The 25,783-nt window shown below is 35.7% G+C and overlaps 1 protein-coding gene across 1 annotated transcript; it reads left to right on the forward strand.

Moving 5' to 3' along the window:
* The first annotated feature begins 215 nt into the window (after positions 1–215).
* On the forward strand, positions 216–9,975 carry LOC101442668 (olfactory receptor 2L13-like). The gene is made up of 2 exons (XM_004482606.3): positions 216–1,121; positions 9,943–9,975. The coding sequence occupies exons 1-2, from the start codon at positions 216–218 to the stop codon at positions 9,973–9,975; spliced, it is 939 nt and encodes a 312-aa protein (XP_004482663.3).
* Positions 9,976–25,783: the final 15,808 nt, after the last annotated feature.

Raw genomic sequence — 25,783 nt, forward strand, 5'->3', positions numbered from 1 at the left:
TTCCCATGCAACAACACTTAGCCATCTCACCATGCCATTGTGGAGTATTTATTACAGATTATGAGAGAATATCATCAGATCATTACCACTATGATCCATTGTGTATATTTGCATATATTTCCATACATCCTTAATAATTCTCTTGCTTTATGTTTTCACTTTATTTTGTTTGTTTTTTGGTTTCATTTTGAGGAAAGTTAAAGCAGTAAATTTTCATGGAGAAATGGAATCAAACTTCAAATGACTTTATTTTATTGGGTTTGTTTCCCCAAAATCAAACTGGCCTACTGCTCATGACACTGATCATTCTCATATTCTTTCTTGCCTTGGTGGGCAACTCAGCCATGATCAACCTCATTCGTTTGGATCCCCGTCTCCATACACCTATGTACTTTCTACTAAGCCAACTCTCTCTCATGGACCTGATGTACATCTCCAGTACTGTCCCCAAGATGGCGTTCAACTTCCTTTCTGGTGAGAAAGGCATCTCCTTCCTTGGGTGTGGAGTGCAAAGCTTCTTTTTCTTGACAATGGCAGGTTCTGAAGGTTTACTGCTGACCTCCATGGCCTACGATCGTTACGTGGCCATCTGTCACCCCCTTCATTATCCCATTCGTATGAGTAAAAGGATGTGTGTCCACATGATTATAGGATCTTGGATCTTGGGGTCCATCAACTCCTTGGCACACACAGCCTATGCCCTCCACATCCCTTACTGCCAGTCCAGGGCCATTGATCATTTCTTTTGTGATGTCCCAGCCATGTTGCTTCTTGCATGTATGGACACTTGGGTCTATGAGTACATGGTTTTTGTGAGCACAAGCCTCTTCCTCCTTCTTCCTTTCCTTGGCATCACTGCTTCCTATGGCCGGGTCCTTTTTGCTGTCTACCACATGCGCTCAAAAGAGGGAAGGAAAAAGGCTTTCACCACCTGTTCAACACATTTAACTGTAGTGACCTTTTACTATGCTCCCTTTGTCTACACCTATCTTCGACCCAGGAAGCTTCGCTCACCTTCCGAAGATAAGATTTTGGCAGTCTTCTACACCATCGTCACCCCCATGCTCAACCCCATTATCTACAGCCTGAGGAATAAGGAAGTGCTGGGTGCCATGAAAAGAGTGTTTGTGATATTCTCTTCAATGAAAGAATAGTCAATGTCATCCCTTCCCTCTTTACGTTATCACTCTTTTCATGTTCATTAAAACATCCTAGATCGGTGTTTTCCAAAAGATAGATCATTTGAGCTCTATATTTAATTTAAAAATTATTAATCACTTTTAAATAGTGAAATGAAAAGTGATATTTATTTTAAGAATATATTTATTTTGTCACAAAAATATTATAATCATTTATCAAGATCATCAACATTGTTATTCATTACATATTAATTATTAAAATATTTTGCATAAAATATATTATGATATGCTTGTACCTATTTTTTCTAATTTATTTTACTTTATTATTTTTTAAAAATTTACCTCCTCAAATGGTTCTCTTGTCTGGCTGCTCTTCTTCTCTAGGAGACCCTGGGAATCAAACCCTGGACCTCCCACATGGGAGGCAAATGCTCTACAGCCTGGACCTCATCAGCTCCCTGTGGGCTGCAGTGTCTGCTGGCTTGTGGTATCGTCTCTTTCAGGCATCAGCTCCTTGCTGCAGGGAGCAGCCTCATTCTCTTGTGACTGTTATGCGCATTTAGCTCTTACTGCAGTGGGATGCATTTTCTAGCTCTCATTTTGTCAGGTCCTGGCATCTGCTTGTATTATTTAGGAGGCACCAGGACCCAAACCTGGGACCTTCCATGTGATAGGCAGGTGCCCAACTTGTTGAACAACATCTGCTTCCTTGGCTGTGCATATTTTACTATTAATATATTTATATTATTTTATTTAAACATTATTTTCACATGTAACTGATATAAATTAATGACTTAACTTTTCTCATGCTGTATCTTCAAAACCTTTTGTGTATTTCTTACTTGAAATACATTTTATTTTTGATGATATACATTTCAAATGGTCAATGGTCACAAGTGACCAGTTTCTAACATTTTGGACGGCATAGCCTTAGGGCATCCATTGAAATGTGGAAAAAATATGCATTCATGGTATATAAAATATAACATGGTCTATAAAATATGGATAGTGGATTGTGAAATTCCATGGGAAATAAGCAATCTTACCTGATATTTTCAAGATTTCACTTATCTATTCTTCTCCTTTATAGCAGGTATATTTTGGTTATAATAGGCATTAGGACTCCGTCCCATCTAATATCCATTTACAAAAACTATTAGAAATGAGTTTCTTTGATTTAGGATTTTATTGACTGTAACAAAATTGTTGAGGTTCAGTGACCTGCATTGGGATATTAGATAAATAGGAAATTTATTCTACATTGAAATTTAAAAAATGATATATTTTAATGACCTCAAGGAAGTGGTTTGTGCCTGATAAAATTATTACCTTAGAGTAAAGGAGACAAATGATTGGGTGTCTTTATGTGAAAATTATAAAACCAAAATAGGAACTTTCTCAGCTGTGACATGTAAACTCTGAGTAGATACTTAGATAGGATGAAATTTCATGCTAATAAATCATAATGTTGCATTTATCCAAAGTTTAATTATTGTTAATATACTGATATACTTATGTTACTTCAAAGTCACTCTATCACAGGGATTATGTAAATTTTCTAAGGATTGTAAGAAAAAAAATGGGGACTGAGAAGAATCTACTCTAGTCTTCATTCACTGCTCAAATTCACACTCTCATTATTTTCTCCAAGACTCATTTAATATCTTTCTATGTATTTTCCATGACTCTTGTTCATTTCTACCTTGAAATATATCCTACACATTGCCATCAATGTTACTTTCCTGAAATACAGATATGGTCTTTTCATTTCACAATCAATGATTCTTTATTGGATTCACTCAACTTTCCAAACTTAAATTCATATTCAAATGATTCTAAAAGTTACATTATAACTAACTTTAACTGTTTCTACCTCTTGATCCCCATACTCAGAGATGTAATTACACTAGATTGCTAGCATATCAATGAAGACCCCAGATAATTTCTTCACCCCTAGTCTAAGATTCATTGCCTAACATGTCCCTTTGTCTCTTCAAATATACAGAGAGTCAAATTCTCAGCCTGTAATACATCACATTACTATGCATTTTTTTCAGGAAATAAAGATATATGAAAATTAAAAATATAATCTTAAAGCATAAAATTCCTTTACAATATGATACAATGTTCACAATTTTCAAAATGCATATTGAATAACTGACTATAAATCTTTCTATATGGCTTTAATCATTTTAAAGAAAAATAAATGTAAATAAAAATTGCAATAATGTGGAATTTCTTTAAACAGATACAAGGAACCTTGATATATAAATGGTTCCACACGACAATAGAAAAAGAAAGAATTTCTACATTTCAATAGAAAATAAATGAGTAACATTTCTTAGAAAAGAAAATACAAATGACTCTATGATGTATGCGATGTTCAGTATCATGTGAAAATTAAAACTGCATTGAGAAATCAATACTTACCAATAAGATTGAGAAGATTGGAAATGCTTTAGAGAAAAATGTTTTCTCTTGGTAGGGGATGGAAAAAGCATATTCTCACACATTATTGTGATGCAAATGTGTATTACATCAAGTGTGAATATTTTACTATTGGCAAGTTTTAAAAATCCTCTTTGACCTAGTAATATAACTTCTGGGGATATCTTCTGGAGATATGTGGAAGATGTAAGATATGTAATCTAATATTTATTGCAATTTGTATTGTTGTCCAAAGCAAATATTTAGAATTAAATAAATTGTGTATCAGTAGAAAATGTAATAAATAAAGCATAGTGCATATTTCTAATGAAATAGTGTATATTAGTGAAATATATGGGATAATTTCTATATGATTCATAGGAAAAACTTTAAGATAAATTATTAAACAAAAAGGCCAGTTGAGTACTTTTATATCTATTATTTGCAAATTAGTTAATTCATAATGACCCTCATCTGAAGGCAAATAGAAATCTAGAACTATATTGTAATCTGCTTAAAAGTATTACAGACAAAACCCCATGTTATGACTGAGACAATATAAAGGAGAAGAGGGAATTTAAAAAAAAAAGATAAATTATGATTTGGGGCTAACCAGGAATAAGGAACTGACAGGCAAGCTGAGAATTCCTTTGGAATTCCTTTTGGGGAGTCTCAGAAGGAGAGGGAAGAAAAAAATGTGGCAAAACCAATATTTGAAGAGATAATAATTTGGAATCTTTCATAATGGATTAAAAAAAGGCATTTAGTCACATTTAAAAATTTCAATACATCATAAACCAGGTTTAAAAATGTTTACTCCAAAAATATATTGAGGAGCATCCAAGGTCAAGATTAGAGAGTAGCAGAGCACACTTATCCTCCAGAAATGGCAACAAGATAAGTAGGTTTATTGGACACAGGGGAAGTGGTGGGGATGAAGGGGAATTGGTACAAGCAGCTAGTGAGGGAATCCGTACCAGGTGCCAGAAAAGTCAGGTGGGAAGCAGCATGGGTTGTCTGAGAGTGAGCCCTGCTGGACTCAGGGGCAATGGCCAGGGTAATAGCATAGGTGACCCATGAAGGAGACAACCCTGGCTGCCAGGGAAGCAGCAGCGTCACAGGGAAAGCTACATGGGTCATTTCAGAGGTGGCCTGCCAGGTGCAGAGAAGACAGCAGGGAAGTTGTGCATAATCTCATGAAGGAGGACCTAAGATTTTAAGGGGAATTGGTGCATGTGGCTCCTATGGCAGACCTTAGGGGTAGTGACATTGATGGCTTGTGAGGGAAGACCAGTCAGGGGGATTTAAAAAGTGGTACTTGGTCTGAGGAGGCCAGAGAAAAATGGTACCTCATCCAGGAAGGAGCAGGACATGGAAACTGAGAGAGAGCACCACAGAGGAATTGGCTCTTTGGAGCTGGTCTGTAACCCATTCATGCATCCCTGGTTCAGGTAAACACAAATACTTCTAAATAATTAGAATAACCTGAAATAAGGGGCAGAGAAGAGTTTTAACACAAAGCAAAACTATAATAGCCTAGGCAAGACAGAGAAGCTGGCCATCAGAGAAAACTCATCAAGATAATTAGATGCCTCCACATCAGTTAGAAGCCATACTAAGGAACAGGAAGATGTGGCCCAGTCAGAGGAACAAATTAAAAAGTTGGAGTAGATGCATAATTTGGAAGAACTAATCAGAGATTTACAAACAAACCTTCTAAATCAATTCAAGGAGATTTTGGCAGTTTGCGATTATTTATGAATCCCAAAAAGAAAAAAATATTCTGTTTGTGGAAGTTTGATATCTTCAGTTGATCACATCACTAGGGCAACTTAGTTTAAGTCCCCACATTCAACTAGTGTACAGCTATGCACTACATAATCTGATGCTAATCAAAGAAAGGGAAGTAAACACATGGAAAAGGAGAACACAGAGAGTTTAGTTTTGGATGCTGGAGCCATTCATCTGAGAGTTTACAGCTTGCCTTGGGGAGACAATGGAGCAGCTGAGCCCAGAAAGATACAAGCCCTAGGAAGAGGCTTATGCCAGCTTACAGCTGAGATAATAAGAAGTTGAGACCATGGAGCCATAAGAGGAAGAGTAAGGCTGAACCCTCACAGAGGCTGGCAGCCATCTTGCTCCAACATGTGGCAACAGAATTTAGTGAACAAAGTAATTTTCCCTTTATGACCTTGTGACTCTAAACATCTACCCCAAATAAATGGCTTTTATCCCTTATAAAAGCCAACAGATTTCTGTTATCAGTACCCCTTTGGCTGAGTTACACAGAACTTGGTGTCAAGAGTTGGGTCATGATTTTTAACAAAATGCTGGAATAGTTTTACAAATGGATAAGGGGTGTTTTTGAAGGAAAAGGCCTAGATTGCTTTGAAGAGACTGTTGGTAAGAAATAATATGCAGCCTAAAGTTATTTTTCATAAGGACTTAAAAGGATATAATTGTGAGATATTTGATAGAAATGGCTGAGAGTTCTTTCAAGATACTGTTGGTAGGAATAAGGATGCTAAAGAGACTTTTTATGAGGCCGTAGAAGTAAATGATGAAACTATTATTGGAAACTGGAGGAAAGGAAATCCATGTTTTGAAGTGGCAGAGAACATAACAAGATTAATTCCTGATGTCATATGAAGGCAGAATTTGGAAAAGGTGAGCATGGATATTTAGCTGAAGAACTTTCCAAAGTAAACTCAGAAAATTTGGTTTGCTTCTCCATGCATCTTATAGCAAATTACTATATAAGAGAGATAAGCTGAGAAAAGAATTGTTGGGCATAACAAAACCAGAAATGGATTCTGGAATTTCCAAACCTTTGGAAATCAAGTCCCAAGAAATAGTGTCCCATTTAAAGACTTCATTAAACTTGGAATTTATAGATCAGGATTGAAAATGCAGTTATTTAGGAAAGACTTGTGGAAAGTCTTACTGTCTGATGGCTTGGACCCCTGCTTCCTGCATGATAAACCAACAAGTTTTTGTGAGAATGGTATGAACAAAACCAATATCAGTGTGGTCTAAAAGAGACAAAGAGGGGAGATATGTAAGGGAAAAAACTTTAAGAGGAAAACCATGGAAGCTGAGATCTGGAATTAAGACACCTCCTTGGGCCCAGAAAGGAAACCCACCCATGTATACTGAAAATGCAAGTGTCCCCTTGCTGTTGAAGAGGGTGGATATTCCAACCCTATGTTCAGGGAGAGTTTTGTCACTCCACTCTACAGAGAAGGTGGAGCACATTCCCCAATGATTGGAGAGAGTAAGGTCAATACCCCATAAGTCTGAGAGTGGTGGGCCTGACCCCATTGATTGATGAATTCCAGAGTGGTAACTCACTGCTCTGAGAGGGTTGGGACTATAGACCAGAGATTAGGAAGAATGCTGTCTCCCCCTCTGTACTAAAGTGTTTGAGACTTTACCATTAAGATTGTGTAAACTGGATATCACACAAATGCTCTTGCAAGGGAAAGTCTTGATTTGGTCACCACTCAGATGCTTGAAAATGGAGGAACCAAGAAAATAGCCATTGGGCCAGTCTGTGGAAATGATGGGTCCTCATGAGACACCAGGGTGAATAAACCATTACCTTGGGAATGACTCTTAGACTTTGAAATCTAATGAAGTATGTCTTGTAGGTTTTCAGTACTGTTCTGTACCTGTTAACCATGTTTCCTTACCCAATTCTTCTTATAACAATATAATTGTTTATCATTTGTTCTTTGGCATATAGGAAGCAGATAAATTGTTTTGTAAATTTGAGAGATCTACAGCCAGATGGGACTTTGCCCCACGAAAAACTGTATTCTTTTAAAGTGATTGTGATATGATTTTGTATTTAGCATGGTTTCTGATTTAAGGTAATTTTTAAATTAAAATGTCTTTTTGTAATTCAGAGGGTAGATTGTGGTAGTTTGTTCTTGTTTATGAATTCCAAAAAAGATTTTGGATTATGTTTGCAAACTGATCTTTTCCTCTGGGCATATTAGAATATATTAGGCTCAGAGGTTTCATTTTTACTTTATTAAATCAGGGCTAGGGCTTTTATTTGACTATGTCATTAGGCTGACTAAGTTTGAGTCCCCATGGGCTGCTAGCCTACAGCTTTGAGTAATATAAATGGGTGCTTTTTCAAAGACAAGGAAGTAAACACACAGAAAAGGAAGGCACAGAGAGTTGAGTTTTGATGATGGGGCTCCAGGAAGAGAGCTGAGTAGTTCACCTGATAGTTTATAGTTAGCCTTGTGGAGATAGCAGAGGAGCTGAGTCCTGAAAGAGACAACCCTCAGGAAGAGAGAGGAGCACTTTTGCCAGCCTATAACTGAGATCAAAAGAAGCTGGGACCATTGAGCCTTAAGAGGAAGGAGCAGGACTGAACCTTTACAGAGATCACCAAACATCTGGCTCCAACAGATGGCAAAAGGCTTTGATGAGGGAAGTAATTTATCCTTTATGACCTTGTAACTCTAAGTTTCTACCTCAAATAAATACCCTCTATAAAAGTTAAAGGATGTCTTATATTTAGAATCAGCACCCCTTTGGCTGACTAATACAATGCTTATAAACTAATCTATTCCTCTGGGTATGATGCACTTTGATTTAATTTGAAGACTTGAAGTGTACTTGATAAAATCAATTTAGGGCTTTTGATTAAAACATGGAAATAGGGCACAGCTCAGGTTGAGTCCCTGACCCCTTGGTGGGCTGATATAAGAGGGTACTCACTCATGAGTGCACAAGAAGGGAGAGAGAGAGATCTGTCATATTGTACCCTGGTGCATGGAGAGAGATGAACCTTTCACCTGATTGTTTGCAGAGGAAAAGATTGGAGCATGTGATCAGCTGAGAAGGCCCAAAATGAAATGAGCTCTATGCAAGACACAGCTATAGGAAGACCTGAGCACCAAGGCAGAGAATACCCACTGTATTAGTCAGTCAAATGGGTGCTGATGCAAAATACCATAAATTGGTTGGTTTTTATAGAGGGTATTAATTTGGGGTAGGAGCTTACAGATACCAGGACTTAAAGGCTGAATTACTTCCCTCACCAAAATCTATTTGGAGCAAGAGAGCTGCCAATGTCTGTGAGGGTTCAGGCTTACTGGTTTCCTACATTCCTGGGGCTTGCTTTACTCTGGCTTCAAGTTTCCTTCCTTCCTGGGGCTGGCTTCTCTTTCATCTGCATACTGACTTCTCAGGGCTCCAGGTTAAGTCTTCAGAATCAACTCCAAAATCAAAACTCCAACATTAAAACCCCTCAACTCTGTTCTTTGGGATGCCTTTTATCTGTAAGTCCTCACCCACCAAGGGGCATGGAGTCAGTGCCCTAATCATAAGTCAATCATGCCCAGGTAGAGATAAGATTACAAGCATAGTCCAATATTTCCTTTTGGAATTCATCAATAATATTAAACTGCTACACTTCACCCTCTGAATTCCAAAAAGACATTACAATTTCAAAAAACAAAAACAAAACTTAAATCAGTTACAATGTAAGTACTAAATCAAATCACAGTCAATTTAAAGAAATAGTCTGTTTGGGACAAAGTCCTGTCTGCTATAGGCCTCTGAAACATACAAAACAATTTATCTATTTCCAATACACAAATGGACAGACATAGGATAAACATTTTATTACAATAAGGAAAAATTGGGAGGGAAACCTGAGTCACAGGTCCACTATACTTTAGTAAACATGCAGCGCATCCTCCATTTGATTTCAAAGTCTGAGAGTCATTCTTAAGAAGATGGTCTCTTCTCCTTGAGGCCATATTGGGACACACCCTTTCCACCTTTCCACAGTCTTGTGCAATGGTCATTTTCTTGGTCCCACCTTCATCAAGCATTTGGGTGTTGACCAAGTTCCAGACCTCTCCCTCCAAGAGTGTTACAGTGATTACCATATCTCACCCAATGTTTGGGTTAGAGTCTTAACCCCCCCCCCCCCAGTCCAGTGATGTGAAGACAACATTACCCCAACCTTTGGCATACAGGCTCAACCCTCTCTGAGCAATGGATTGATCACCTGAACTTCCCTAACCTTTGGGAACAGGTCCACCCCATTCAGACTTATCAGATGCTGACCTTAACCACACTAATCCTTGGGGAATGTGCCTCATCCTCTCTGCACCTTGGGTTAGCAAAACTCTCCCATAACATTGGAGAGGAACATCCATGCTCTTCAACTGCTGGGGAAAACTCACCCTCTCTGTACACATGGGTGGGGTTCATCTTTTGGCCCAAGGCAAAGTCTTAATTCCAGATCTCAGCTTCCATGGTTTTCCTTTTAAAGCTGTTTCTCTTTCAATCTCTCCTTTCCATGTCCTTTTTATTTCAGGTTGACAGTGGTTTTTTTTTCATACAGCTCTCTCAGAGAGTTTGTTGGTTTAGCATGTAGGAAGCAGGGGTCCAAGCCATCAGACAGTAAGACTTTCCACAAGTCCTTCCTAGATAACTGCATCTTCAATCTTGATTTACCAGTTTCAAGTTTAGTTAAGTCCTCAAATGGGGCACTTTCATCTAGGATCTTCATTTCTAAAGGCTTTGTGGGAAACAAAGGCATGTTGTTTCCATGGAAGCAAGTTACTTTCTGACCACTGGGTCATGCTGTCCTTAGAGATATACGTGCAGGTGGCTAATCTCTCTAGGAAACATAACATTCCAGCAGAACCCAGACTCGATATCTCAAGTAACCTGGGCAAAAAGATTATTGAGTATATTTGTTTCAATAATATAATAGAACATTATGAACTTTAGTAACTATCTTATCCACTGTGCACTGTGTTATTTAGAATGAGGTAATAGGAATAGTTAGCTAGAATACTTGCAGGATCTCACAATTGCTTGGGGTATATAAAGAAGCCCCTGAGATTAATAAACTTGTCTGATGAGCTTGAGGCTTCAATGCTCGCAGATCCCCTGAACCCAATCTTTCTTTGTCTTTCAGTCCCGATACCCTCGGGTCCATTGACTCTGACAGTCTTGGAACTTCCAGAACAATTTCTGTTTTCTTTTTGCCACACAGTTTAGTCCTTAGCTTATCTCTCTCACCTAGCATTTTGCTGTAAGTTGCAAGGAGAAGTCAAGCCACATTCTCTGGGTTTACTTTGGAAAGTTCTTCAGCTAAATCAGCTAAATGCCCAGGCTCATCATTTTCAAATTTTGCCTTCTGTACAACACCAGGAGTTAATCTTGCTAAGTTTTCTTTAACTTTAAAACACAGATCGCCTTTCCTCTAGTTTCCAATAATAATTTCATCATTTACTTTTAAGGAATCATTATAAGTCTCCTTAGTATCCATATTGCTATCAAATTCCCTTCATGGCACTGTAGGTCTTTTCTTCCAAGCATCTCACAATTGCACCAAAATATACCTCTTACCCATTTATAAAACCATTCCAGCATTTCAGGGACAGCAAAAGCACAAACCCACTCTTGGTACCAAATTCTGTATTAGTCAGCCAAAGGAGTGCTGATGCAAAATACCAGAAATTGTTTGGTTTTTATAAAGGGTATTTATTTGGGGTAGGAGCTTACAGAAAACAGGCCATAAAGCATAAGTTACTCCATCACCAAAGTCTATTTGGAACAAGATGGCTGCCAATGTCTGCAAGGGTCTAGCCTTCCTGGGTTCCTATATTCCTGGGGCTTGCTTTACTCTGGCTTCAAATTTCCTTTCTTCCTGGGGTTGGCTTCTCTTTCCTCTGCATGTTGACTTTCCAGGGCTCCAGGTTAAGTCTTCAGCATCAACTCCCAAATCAAAACTCCAACATAAAAAGTCCCCCAACTCTGCTCTTTGCCATGCCTTCTATCTGTGAGTTCCCACCCACCAAGGTGTGGGGAGTCAATGCCCAAGGTACAGATCATGCCCAGGTACAGATAAGATTACACACACAGTCCAATATTTCTTTTTGGGATTTATCAATAGTATTACACTGCTACACCCACCATCTTGTTTCAATACATGGCAGTTGATTTTGGTGATAAAGTACCTGTTGGTACCCTGAGTTGGAATTTACATGACTTTTCGAGGGTATACATTTACTCCAAAAAAATACACTTTATAAAAGCCATCAGAATTCTGGTAATCTGCGTCTGCTATTCTTTGGTAAACTAATACAGAGATGAAGAAGTGATAAAGGATATTAAGAGACATCAGATGAGCATACAAAAGTAATAAAAAATATACAAAGAAAAATAACAGAACTCATGGTAATGAAAGGCACAATTGAAGAGATTAACAATAGATATCACACAAAGGAGATCTGAACAGACAGTGGAAAAATTAGCAAATTAGAAGATAAGATGTATGAAATTACACAGATAGAAAAGCAGATAGGGGAAATAATTGGACAAAATTGAGCATGATCTCTGAGAATCGAATGACAACACAAAGTACACAAACATATTCACTATTGCTGTCCCAGAGGGAGAAGAGAAGAGGCAGAAGTTATGCTTGAGGAAATAATGGCAAATATTTCCAAATTTTTATGAGGGACATGGATGCACATGTCCAGGAAGTGGTGTGTATTCCAAACAGTAAATCCTACCAGACCTACACTGAGAAACATAATTGTCAGATAGTAAAATGCTAAAGATAGCTAATCCTGAAATCAGCAAAAGTGACCCATCAAAAACAAAGGGTGCTTGATAAGATTAAATGTTGCTTTCTCAACTTAAACCATGGACATGAGAAGGCAGTGGTATCTCTCTGTGCCAGGAAGGCTCATCCCTTGGAGTTATGTCCCATACTGGGGGGAAGGTACTGCATTTACATGGGTTTTACTTAGAGAAATGCCACATTTGAGCAACAAGGTGTTCAACTCAGGCAATATGCAACAATAGGCTAAGTTCCAATTTCATAAGAAAAGGTTCATAAGTGCAACCATCAATATCCATGGCCTGTCGTAATGGTCTCTCCTCCTTCACTAGGAACTGCTCATGTACTCAAGGGATAATTGCCACTCTACTAGAACATGTAACAGGACTTTCAAGAATGGGAATTCAATATTCTTTCAGATATTATGGGGGTCTCCATCCATGGAGACAATGCCGCATGACAACTTGAATTCATATGCCATAGAGTCATGCCCAAGATGCACTCCATCACACGCATTCCATATCACTGATGCCCCATATCTGTGATCCTCCCCTGCCACAGTGTGACACTTCTGTGATCCAAAACTTCTCACAAAACAAAGCAAAATGTAAACAAATAAAATAATAAAAAATAACAAATAAAATAGTAAAATAAAAAATAAATGTTTATTGTGTCTTTCATGAACATATGGTCTATTATCTTTTATATACAGTGAAAATTTATTCCATATGTTTCCCCAGTGTCTTAATTTTTTACTCTATCTTCAAAGAAGCTTTGGGTTACAGTAAAATCAAATAGAAAATCTAGATTATACTCATATAGCCAACCCATTTCCCCTTTTGCACTCACCTCTATTAATAACATTGTACATGAGTATGGTACAATTGTTACAATTGTACAAATATTGAAGCATTTCTACTAGTCATGGTTAAGAGTTTACATTTTGGTTTACATTTTTGCACTGTACACATTTATAGGTTTTGAAAAAAAATTAAATGTCCTCTATCTGACACTGCAAGATCATGCAGAATAACAGCAATGCCCTAAAAATGCTATGTTTCATATATGCTATTCTTCCCTCCCCACTTGGGACCTATGTTAACCACTAAGTTTTAATTTTTGAAGAATAAGTTTCATAGTTACATGAAATATGATTGAGGCCTTGACATATTTGCTTTCTTTAATTATGTACTACCTATGTTCTCAAGAGATTCTTGCTCTTCTATTTGAGCACATAGCAGGAATCCCCAGGATAGGAGTTTAATAATTACTTCTTTATTCTGGATATCTCCATGCAATGAGATAACATACTATGATAAGACAGACACCTTCAAATTCCATAGGAACATGTCCCATGTGCTCCCTTTCCTTCATATACCCTTCCCCAACACTGCTTCAGTAACCTCCCTTACCATATTTGCAAAAAGAACAAACTCACCATTGCAATTTAAACTACAGAACTACAAATTCCCAGACTTCACCTGCTCATTTTTCAAGCCCTGCCCAGTGTTCCATGGATAGTCCAACCCAATCCCCACACACTAATCCTCCTCACATTCCAGCACTAATACAATCTCATTATTGCACCACTCTCTCATCCAACTACTGCTAAAAAACTACCTCCCACATTATCATAGGATTTGTCTATATTGATAATTGGCTCACCACCCTCTATTTCCTTTCTCTTGATAACCTTATCTTCCTGACTCAATCTGTGAGTCTGCTCAATTTGCTTAACTCATATCAGTGAGGTCATGTAATATTTGTCCTGCCATGACTGACTGCCTTCACTCAAATATGGTCTTCAAGATTCATCCATGTTGTCCCTTGTGTTAATACTGCATTCCTTCTTCAGGTGAATAATATTCCATTGTATGTATACACCACAATTTGCTTATCTACTCATCTGTTGATCAACACTTGGATTGCTTCCAACTTTTGGCAGTAGTGAATAATGTTTCTATGAATATTAGTGTGCATATATCTTTTATTATCTTTCCTTTCAAATTTTCTGTGTATATACACAGATGTGGGATTGGTGGGTCATATGGCAGTTATATATTTAGGTTCCTGAGGAACCACCAAACTGTCTTCCACAATGGCTGTACAATTCTACATTCCTACCAGCAGTGGATTAGGGTTCCTTTTCTTCCATATCCTATCCTACAATTATAGTCCACTAGTTTTTTTTTTTAATAACCATCAGTCTAATTGGGGGAAAATGATATCTCATTGTAGTTTTGATTTTACTTTCTTAAATAGCAAGTGATATTGAGCATCTTTTCATGTGTTCTTTAGTCATTTGTATTTCTTCTTTGTAGAAATATTTATTCAAATCTCTTGCCCATTTTTAAAATGTATTGGTTGTGTTTTTTTACTTTTTCATTTTTGAGATGTAGGATTTCTTTTTACATCATGGATATTAGGCCCTTATCATCAGATAAAAGGTTAGTAAATATTTTCTCCCATTGTGTACTGTGGTAGTTTGAGGTTATATATGAATTACAAAAAAGAGAAAAATTACATTGGAAAACTGGTTTGTTCCTCTAGGTATGATACCCTTTGATTGTATTAAATTCAAAGGTTTCAAATTTACTTGATAAAGTCAATGTAGGGCTTTTGATTTGACCAAGCCAGTAAGTAATGAATGACTCAGGATGAGATCCCACCCCATTATTGAGTCTATATAAATGGATAATCACCCAGGAAGACACACAGGAAGAGAGAGAGCTCCACTGATACCAGCAGAGATAACTTTCTGAGTTTTGATCCTGAAGCCACAGGAGGAGAGATGAGCCATTCACCTGAAACTTTGAAGATGATAACAGAGCAGCTGTGAAGCCATGAAAGGCGAGCCCTATGACAGCTTAGAGCTGAGACTTAGAAAACTTGGGTCCATGAAGCCTCAGAAGGAAGAGAATGCCCTAGAAGGTTATACCTGGAAGAAATCAGCAATCATCTTTCTTCAAAACGTGGCAACTGACTTTGGTGAGAGAGCCACCTTAAGTTGGACTCTTCAGAATCTTGTAACTATAAACCATTACCCCAAACAAATATCCTTTTTAAAAGCTAACAAATTTCTGGTACTCCACATCAGCACCCATTTAGCAAACTAAAACAAGTAGGCTGATGTGTTAGTCAGCCAAAGGTTGCTGATACTATATACCAGAAATCAGTTGTTTTTTATAAAGTGTATTTATTTGGGGTAGAATCTTTCAATTACCCTGCCATAAAGCTTAAGTTATTTCCCTCACCACAGTCTTTTACCATTTGGAGCAAGATGGCTGCTGATGTCTGCCAGGGTTCAGACTTCCTGGTTTCCTATCTTCCCCAGGCTCCACACCTCTGTTTTCTCCACAAGGCCAGCTATAGACTATTAGGCAAATGGGTCTGTCTCTTTCCCTGGGGTTCAATTATCTCTGAGCTCAGCTGCTCTGTCCCTCTGTGCGCTGACTTCCAGGGTCCAACTCTAAACTCCCAAATCTATCTTTTGCCACGGCACCCTACTGATTTGACCCAATGAAACTCTTAATAAAAATTTAATTAAGTAAAATGAAACTTCAGGCAGACCGGTTTACAAACATAGCCCAATATCTATTATTATATCTTCTAAACTATATCAAACTGCTACAGCTGCCTTTTCACTTTCTTGACAAACTCCTTTAAAGAACAAAAGTTTTAATTTTGAAGCAGTCCAATTTATCTATTTTATCTCTGATTGCTCCCAGTTTGGGCAAAAATTTTTATGAAACCATTTCCTACTACAAGAGCTCATAGATGCTTCCATACGTTAATTATCTTCTAGGATCTTTATTGTCTTGGCTTATACTGTTAAGTTTTTGAATGATCTTAAGTTAATATTTTTATGTGGGGAATGGCATGGAAATCCTCTCTCATTCTTTTGGATATGGATTTACAGTTATCTGAGAATCATTTGTTGACATGACAATTATTTCCCAGTTGAGCGGGCTTGGTGTTCTTGTTGAATATCAATTGACAGTATATTCAAGGATCTTTATCAGAACACTCAATTTGGTTCCATTGGTCAGTATGTATCACCCAGTTTGACCACAACAGCTTACAAGTGTACTTTAAAGTCAGGTACCATGATTCCTCCAATTTCATTTTTCATTTTTAATATGTTTTGGATATTCAGGGCCTCTTCTCTTCCAAATAATTATCATAATTAATTTTTCCAACTCAGTAAAATTTGCTGTTGTAATTTCTATTGGGATTGCATTCAATCTATAAATGAGTTTGGGTAGGATAGACATTTTAATGATGTTTACTCTTCCAAACTTGCTGATGTACTACAAGAAAATTATTAAGAATTGTGAATTCATAAGCTTTCTAATCAATAGTGTCTACTGTTTTAGTCTAGAATTATGAATGATTAACTTGTCTGTTGTTCTTTGGAATGTTGTAACACTTTTATGCAGGCAAATCCCTCACCTAGTATCCAAAAAACAAAAGTTTAAAAGGAACAAGTTACCAGATATGGCATTTGCATGTCCTGTTTTTATCTCCTGTAAAATTAAAATCTGAAAACCTTCATGTTCCTGTACATCATACCATATATAGAATAGAGCACCATGGCGCATGATGCCCCTCCTTGGGGGAACTGGCCATTCTCCTGGAGCTGGGCATTGTTGCTCCAGGGTGAGATTACAAATCACAAGTGGCATGACCACCCTAAAATCATAGATTTTGTCTCTCATAAAACTAGGGCCCCTTTTGGATGCCCATTGAAGTGTCACCCAAGAGGGGAAACTCTCCCTAGGACCATTTTTTCCAACTGGTACTCTGATCGGCTACCAAAGGCATGTCCTGGCCTTGTAAAATTTTAGATGTTGTGTTTTTCCCCAATTCGGTGAGTGTTCACATATAATTTCATTCTTTCTTATATCACTAAATAATTATTTTCTACTATGATTACCCAATTATTACAATCACTTGATATAACCTGAAATGCATATAATTGAATAAAACTGCTTCTATATAGCATTTAGAGTTTCTGCCTTTTCCTAGGCAGAACACATGCACATGGAGTACTTTTCCATTTATTTACATCTTCTTTAATTTTCTTTAACAATGATGTGTAGTTTTTTGTGTACAAGTCCTTTACATCTTTACTTAAGTTTATCCCTACGTGTTTTATTCTTTTAGTTATTATTATAGATGGATTTTTTTTATTAACTTCTCAGATTGCTCATTTTTGGTTTATAGAAATGCTAATGTTTTTTCTACATTTATCTTATATCCTGTGCCTTTACTGTACTCATTTATTAGCTGTAGAAACTTTGTTGTAGATTTCTCATTTCATTCTATGTATAGAATCTTGTCATCTGCAAATACTGAAATTTTTATTTCTTCCTTCCCAATTTGGATTTCTTTTGTATTGCTTTCTTGCCTAAGTGCTTGAGCAAGTACTTCTAATACAAACTTAAATAAGAGCAGTCACATTAGGCATCCTTATCTTTCTCCAGATCTTAGAAGGAAAACCTTTACCATTTAACTTTTGAATATGATGTTAATTGTGGATTTTTCACATATATTCTTTATAATTTGAGGAAGTTCCATTCTATTATTATCTTTTGAAGTGTTGTTTTCAAGGAAGTATGATGACTTTGATCAAATACTTTTTCTGCATCAATAGAGATTCTTATGTCATTATTTTAATTTGATCTGTTAATGTGGTATATTACATTGATTTATGTTCTAAGGTTGAACCATCCTTGCACACCCGGAATGAAACACTTTGTCAAGGTGTATAATTTGTTTGATGTGTTGTTCAATATGATTATCAAATATTTTGTTGAGGGTTTTGTCATTCATATTCTTTAGAGAGATCGGTCTATTGCTTTCCTTTCTTGTGGCATCTTTATCTAGCTTTAGCATCAGGGAGATGCTGACATCACAAAATGAGTCAAACAATGTCCCTTTCACTTATTTTTTAGAAGAGTTTAAGCTGTATTGGTGTTATTTCTTTCCAGAATGTTTGCTAGAATTCACCTCTGACGTCATCTGGTACTGGGCACTCCTTAATCAGGAAGTTTCAGATGACTAATTCAATCTCATTAACTTTGATTGCTCTGTTAAATTCATCACTTTCTTCTTTCATCAATGAAGGCTGTTTTTGAGTTTCTAGAATTTTTTTCTATTTCCTCTAAGTTATCCTTATTGTTGTCAATTTGTCAGAGTATCCTTTTATGATAATATTTATTTCTGTAAAAATAGTGCTGGTACTCTCTTCATCTTTTAAATTTTATGTATTTACATCTTCTCTCTCTCTCTTTTTTTTTGTCTAGCTAAAGCTATGTGGATTTATTAATCTTCTAAAGGAATGAGGATTTTGGTTTCGCTAATTTATTTTTAGTGTTTTTATTCTCAATTTCATTTATGTATGTTCTCACCTTTGATGTTTCTTTCTTTCTTCTTAAATTTGGATTTATCTGTTGTTCTCTTTTTTCTTATTTTCTTTTTTCTTTTTATTTGTGTTTTATGTTGAATTGTATTTTGGAAGATACATATATCACAAAAAATGTTACATTGAAAATATAAGAAGTTCCCATATACCCCACACTCCACCCCACCCACTCCTCCCACATCAACAATCTCCCTCATCACTGTGGCACATCCATTGCATTTGGCAAATACATTTTGGAGCACTGCTGCACTTCATGGACAACAGTTTACATTGTAGTTTACAATATTGCCCAGTATACTCAGGGGATTATGGTCAGATATTCAAAGTATAGCATCTGTTCCTGGAACATCATCCAGGACAAGTCTAAGCCCCGGAAATGTCTCCACATCATATCTTCTCCTCCCCCTCCCTGCCCCCAGCAACTATAGTGTCCAATTTCTCCACATCAATACTACAATTTCTTCCTTACTGGTCACAATAGTTCTATAGTAGAATACCAGAAAGTCCACCCCAATCCACATGGTATTCTTCCATCTTGTGGACCCTGGAATGGCAATATCCACTCCACCTCCATATTGTAAAGGGGCTTATATCCCACATTGACAATGGATGCAATTTCCCTGCTTACAGTTGAAGGTACTCTTGATTCTAATATTTTTCATTTTTTAATACCTCAATTTAGTTTTTACTTTATTTTAGCTGTTCTTTTTAAAATTCTTCCTAGTCTGCACTTAGGTCTTTTGTTTTGACACTTTCTTGTTAATTAATATAGGCATTTACTATATAGTTTTCAATCTGTCCTGCTTTTCCTACATCCCAAAGGTTTTAATACATTGTGTTCTCATTTTCATTCTTTTAAAGGTAGCTATTGATAGCATTTTCAATTTCCTCCTTGACTCACTACTTGTCTAAGAGACTATTCTTTAACTTCCATATGTTTGTGCCTATTTTGGTTTCCTGCCACTTACTGATATTCAGTTTTGTTTCGTTGTGATCAGAGAGTTTACCTTGTACAGTGTCAAACTTTCTGAATTTTTTGTCAGTTGTTCTGTGACTTAAATGATCAATGTGTACTCAGGAAAAACATATATCTGTATATGAGTATTAAATCTACATCATATACTGTATTATTCAATATCTCTATATTTATTACCCCTATGTCAAGATGTTCTGTCTGATGATGTCTATGGTGTATCTAAGTCACCCATATTCTTTTTGAGGCATCTATTTCTCCATTGATTTATCCAATGTTTGCCTAATGTATGTTGGGGCACCCTGATTAGTTGCATACATTTTTATGATAGTTCCTTTTGATTGATTAGCCCTTTAATTAATATATAGCATCCTTTTTAACTTACAATAGTTTTGCATTTAAAGTTTTGTTTGATATTAGTATAGCTACTCCCACACATTTTTGCTTATTATTTACAATTTTCCAACCATTCACTTGCAACTACCCTGCATCCCTGTGTCTAAGATGAGTTTCTTATAGACAACATACATTGCATCACATTTCCTTATCCCATTCTGACAAGCTGTGTCTCTTGATTGGAGAGCTTAGTCCTTTATTATTCAATATTATTACTGTCAAGAAATTATTATATTAGTCATATATTCTCTAGATTTATATATATATCATCTCTTTTAAACAAATCAATTTTGTTGATACACAATAATAAAGCATATAATTTATCTAAAATGTACAATCAGTGCTATTTGGTATAATCAAATAGTTTTACATCCATTACTTCAATCATTATTAAAGAATTTTCATTATTAAATAACAATAAACAAAAATGAGACAAGAAAATTCCTAACCTCTCAATCTCTGCTTCCCAGGATGTGCATAGCTGCTATATCTGGCTAATCTTGCACAATTATTTATTTGTTCATTAAGCAGTTTAATTGAGATATATCCACATACCATATGATCTAGCCAAAGTGTATAATCAATGATTTTTTAAGATGTTAAAAAGTCCTTTATTGTAAATTATAAAGTAAATAAAAATAGTTTGATAGAAATTTTAAAATTTTTAAAGAGAATACAGAGATATCCGCTCAGTTTAAGTGGGCACTCATCAACTTTCTCATTTAAAAAATTGCTTAGAAAGGTCAAAACCATGCCTGAGTGAGCTGTTTTGGTAGCCTACAGAGCAGGAGGCTTCAGGGCATTGATCTGGAGGGAACTGGACAAAGAGATATAAAGACCAAGGGAAAATTGTGCGGTTGTCTTGTTTTTGTTTGCAGTGTTTAACCCTTCCTTTGTTTCACCATTATTTGTAAAACAATTTAGTCTAACTTTACTATTACTTTTCCTTCCCTCATCTACTTATCTTCTGTTTTCTGTTTTTATTCTTATGATTCACCTGTTTAGTATTCATTTTTTCTTGTTTTTACTTCTGTCTCATCTATTCTCTGATTTCTTTGCTTTTTAAGTTTTTAGCTTCTTTTCCCCTTTCCTTCTCTTCTTATGATTCTGGCCTTTTGATTCATTCTAGAAATTTTTCTCTATCTGACTTTTCATTTCATTGTATCCCACTTGTTAAAGTTCTTATTTCTCTAAACTTCTTACAAGAGTTACCTATTCATTTTTCCTAGGTAATTATAGCTGCTCTTCTACCTTTTGCTATTATTATTACTGTTATCCTTTTTCTCTTCTTACCTCTTTTTCTCTCTCTCACCCTAATCTCTTTCTTTCAAGGGAATATAGACAATAGCAAGGAAATAGGAAAAGAGGAACAAAGTGCAAAAGAGAAAACTTACCAAACAGAGAAAAGCAAAAATTAAATAAAATCCTATGGTAGAGAAAGAAATTGATCAACTGAATAAACCCATCAACATAAAGAGATGGTTAAACAACAACAAAAAATTATAAACCATACTAAGAAACAGGAAGACATGGCCCAGTCCAATGAACAAACTAAAAACCAAGAAGACATGCTGAATATAGAATAATCATAGCTGACCAAACAAATACTATGAACCAACTTAATAAATTGAAGGAATAGATTAAGGATATTATGATGACACTGAGAGAAAATACTAAAGAAATTTTAAAGATACGTAAAAAGGTAATGGATATAATGGTGATGAAAGGCAAAATCCAAGCAATCAAAAATACACTGGAAGCACGTAACAGCAGAATTTAGCAGGCAGAAGAAACATTAGTGATGTGGAAGACAGTACATCTGAAATCAAACAGATTATAAAATAGATGGATAAAAATATAGAAAAAATCCAGCAGGGATTTAGGAATCTGAGCAAAATCACAAAGTCACAAAAATATACATTACAGACATCCCAGAGGTAGAAGAGAGGGGAAAGGGAATAGAAGGAGTGTTGGAGGAAATAATACCTGAAAATTTCCCAAACTCATTGAGGGAGATGCATGGACATGTCCAGGAAGTGCAGTGAACTCCAAAAAGTATGAATCCCAATGGCTTATTCCAAGACATACACTTGTCAAATTGTCCAATACTCAAGACAAATACATAACAATGGAAGCAGAAAGAGAAAAGAGAACCATCAGATACTAGGAAAGCTCAATAAGATAAGGTGCTGATTTCTTATCTGAAACCATGGAGGTAAAAGGTAGTGTTATGACATATGCAGTGTGCTGAAAGAAAAATAAAATGCAGCCAGTAATTCTCATTATAACAAAGCTGGCATTCAAAAATAATGGAGAATTCAAAATATTCAGAGATAAAAAGAAATTAAGAGAATATGCCAACAAGAAACCTGACCTTCAAGAAATACTAAAGGGAGTGCTGCAGCCTGAGAGGAAATAAAACAGGAGGGAGAGAGTTGGAGGAGAACATAAGAAAAAAAATTTTAAAAAGAGAGAAATAAAAAACAACATAAGGTATATGTAAACCCAAAGAAAATATGGTTAATGTAAGTAATTTCTTAAGAGAAATAACACTGAATGTCAACATATTAAAGTCTTCAGTCAAATGAAATAGATTTTCAGAATGGATAATGAAGAATGACCCATCTATATGCTGCCTACAAGAAACCCATCTTAGAACCAGGGATTCAAGAAGACTGAAAATGAATGGCTGGAAAACCATTCTACAAGCAAAGAACAAACAAAATGGGTGGTAATAGCTATACTAATATCAGACTAAATGGTCTTTAAATGCAAAACTTTTTTAAGAGACAAAGATGGACAGTATATATTTGTAATAGGTGTACTCATTCAAGAAGAAAGAACAAACATAAACATTTCTTCAACTAACCAGGGTGCCTCAAAATACACAAGGAAAATACTGGAAAAATTAAGTAGAGAAATAGATTCCTCTAAAATTACAGAGGGGACTTTACTACACCATTATTACCATTAGAATATCTCAACAGAGAATCAATAAAGAAACAAAGACTTTGAATAATATATTAGAGGATCTGAAACTAATAGACATATACATAATACTACACCAAATACAGTGGGATATACTTTCTTCTTGATGGCATATGGAACATTCTACAAAATAGATCACATGATAGGAAACAGAACAATTCTCAATAATTTCAGAAAGGTGGAAATTATACAAAGTAATATATCTGACCACAATATAAAGAAGCTGAGAATCACTAAGTGCCAGAAAATGAGATTACACACAAAGATATGAAGTTAAACAACACACTTTTAGACAAAATGTGTGTCAAGAGGGAAATCAGAAAAAAAATCAGTATCAACTTTGAAATGAATGAAAATGACAACACAACATATCAAAACATATGGATGGAGCAAATGCTGTACTGAGAAGGAAATTCAGTGACAAACATATATCAAAAAGAATACAGAGCTAAAATCAAAGACCTAACTGAACACCTGGAGGAATTAGAAAAAGAACAACAATCTAAAACCAAAGGAAGTAGAGTAGAAAGGAGGAAATAGCAAAGATTAGAGCAGAACTAAATGAAATGGAGAATAAAAAAAAACAAAACACTAGAAATAAAACCAAAAGCTTGTTTGAGAAGATCAATAAAACTGAAAAACCCTTAGATAGACTAGCAAAGGAAAAAAGAGAGAAGATGCAAGTACACAAAAGAAATGAAGAAGGAGAATCACAACTGACCCCTCAGAAATAGAGTATCTTAAGAGGATACTTTGAAAAATTATATGCAAAAAGAAGGATAATTTAGAGGAAATGGACAAATTCCTAGAAACACACAAGTAGTCTACACTGATGAAAGAAGAAACTGATGAACTGAACAGACCATTCACAAGTAATGAAATTGAATTAGTCATCAAAAACTTCCAAAGTAAGAAGAGCCCAGGATCAGATGTTTTCACAGGTAAATTCTACCAACATTCCAGAAAAGCTGACAATAACCCTGCTAAAACTGCCTCCAAAAATAGAATCAGAAAGAATATTGCCTAATTCAATCTATGATGCCAACATTGCACTATTACCAAAGTCAAAGATGCTGCAAGAAAGAAAAATTACAGAACAATCTCCCTAATGAACCTAGATACTAAAACTCTCAACAAAATTCTTTCTAATCACAACAAATGAATTATACAATATGACCAAGTGGTTTTCATTCCTGGTATGCAAGGACAGTTCAACATAAGAAAATCAAACAATGTAATCCATCACATAAACAGATCAAAGAAAAAAATCACATGATCATCTCTATAGGTGCATAAAAACTTCCAACAAAAGACAGCAATCTTTCCTGATAAAAACACAACAAAGGATAGGAATAGAAGGAAACTTCCTTAACATAGTAAAGGGTGTATATGAAAAACTCATACCTAACATCATATACAGTAGTGAAACCCTAAAATCTTTCCTCTAAGATTGGGAACAAGACAAGGATGCCAACTATCACCACTCTTATTTAACATTGTGTTAAAGTACCTGTTTGAGCAGTTAGGCAAGAAAAAGATATAAAAGGCAACCAAATTTGAAAGGAAGAAGTTAAAATTTCAATATTTGCAGATGACAGTTTCCTGTACAGAGAAAGCCCTGAGAAATAAAGAAAAAAAAATCTTTTAGAGCTCAAAGATGATTACTGTAAAGTTGCAGGTTATAAAATAAATGCACAAAAATCAGTAGCATTTCCACACACCAAAAAATGAGCAATTTGAGGAGGAAATTTTTTAAAAATCCCATTTATAATAGCAGATAAAAGAACTAAATACCTAGGGATAAATTTAACTAAGATGTAAATGACTTAAAAGCAGTAAACTACACAACACTGTTAAAGGAAATCAAAGAAGTCTTAAATAAATGGAAGAATATTCTCTGATCATGGATAAGACAACTAAACAACATTAACATGTTTATCCTACCCAAACTGATAGTGATTTAATGCAAACCCAATAAAAGTCAACATAGCATTTTTTGCTGAATTGGAAAAACTAGCTATAGAATTTATTTGGAAGGGCAAGAGGCCCTGAACAGCTAAAGACATATTGTAAAAGAAAAACAAAATTAGAGGAATCATGCAACCTGACTTTAAAATATACTATAAAGATACACTGGTCAAAACTGCATGGTATTAACACAAGGATATACATACTGACAAAAAATGAAATTGAACTGAAAGTTCTGATAGAGATCCTTGCATATATAGTCATCTGATATTCATCAAGGCCATGAAGTCAAGTCAACTGGGAGAGAATGGCCTCTTCAACAAACGGTGCTTGGAGAACATGATATCCATATCCAAAATAATGACAGAAGAAAACCATCTCATACCTTGGAAAAAATCACCTCATGATGGAGCAAAGATCTAAATATAAGAGACAAGGCCATAAAGACCTTTGAAGACAATGTAAGTAAGCATCTATAGGATTTTGTAATAAGAAATGGCTACATAAACTTCACACCAAAGCATGAGATTGAAAGAAAAGTAGATCAACAGGACTTCCTCAAAATTAAAATATTTTGCACCTCCAAGGATTTGTCAGGAAAGTGAAAAGACAGCCTACCCAATGGTAGAAATATTGGTAAACCATATACCTAATAGAAGCCTAATAAGCAGCATATATAATGAAATCTCATATCTAAAAAAAAAAAAGACAAAAACCCACTTAAATAATGGACAAGTGATTTCAAGAGATACTTCCCAAAATAAGAAAAACAAATTGCTGAACTTACATAAGATGCTCAACATCACTATTAGGGATATGAAAATAAAAACTGCAGTGAGATATCATCTTACACC

Source organism: Dasypus novemcinctus, chromosome 16 (assembly GCF_030445035.2).
Source record: "Dasypus novemcinctus isolate mDasNov1 chromosome 16, mDasNov1.1.hap2, whole genome shotgun sequence".
Taxonomy (NCBI): Eukaryota; Metazoa; Chordata; class Mammalia; order Cingulata; family Dasypodidae; genus Dasypus; species Dasypus novemcinctus.

Coding starts and splice junctions, on each gene's coding strand:
- LOC101442668 (XM_004482606.3), top strand. CDS start 216: ATGGAGAAATGGAATCAAACTTCAAATGACTTTATTTTATTGGGTTTG. Junction 1,122..9,942: donor TGCTGGGTGCCATGAAAAGA/GTGTTTGTGATA, acceptor TTTTTCATACAG/CTCTCTCAGAGAGTTTGTTG.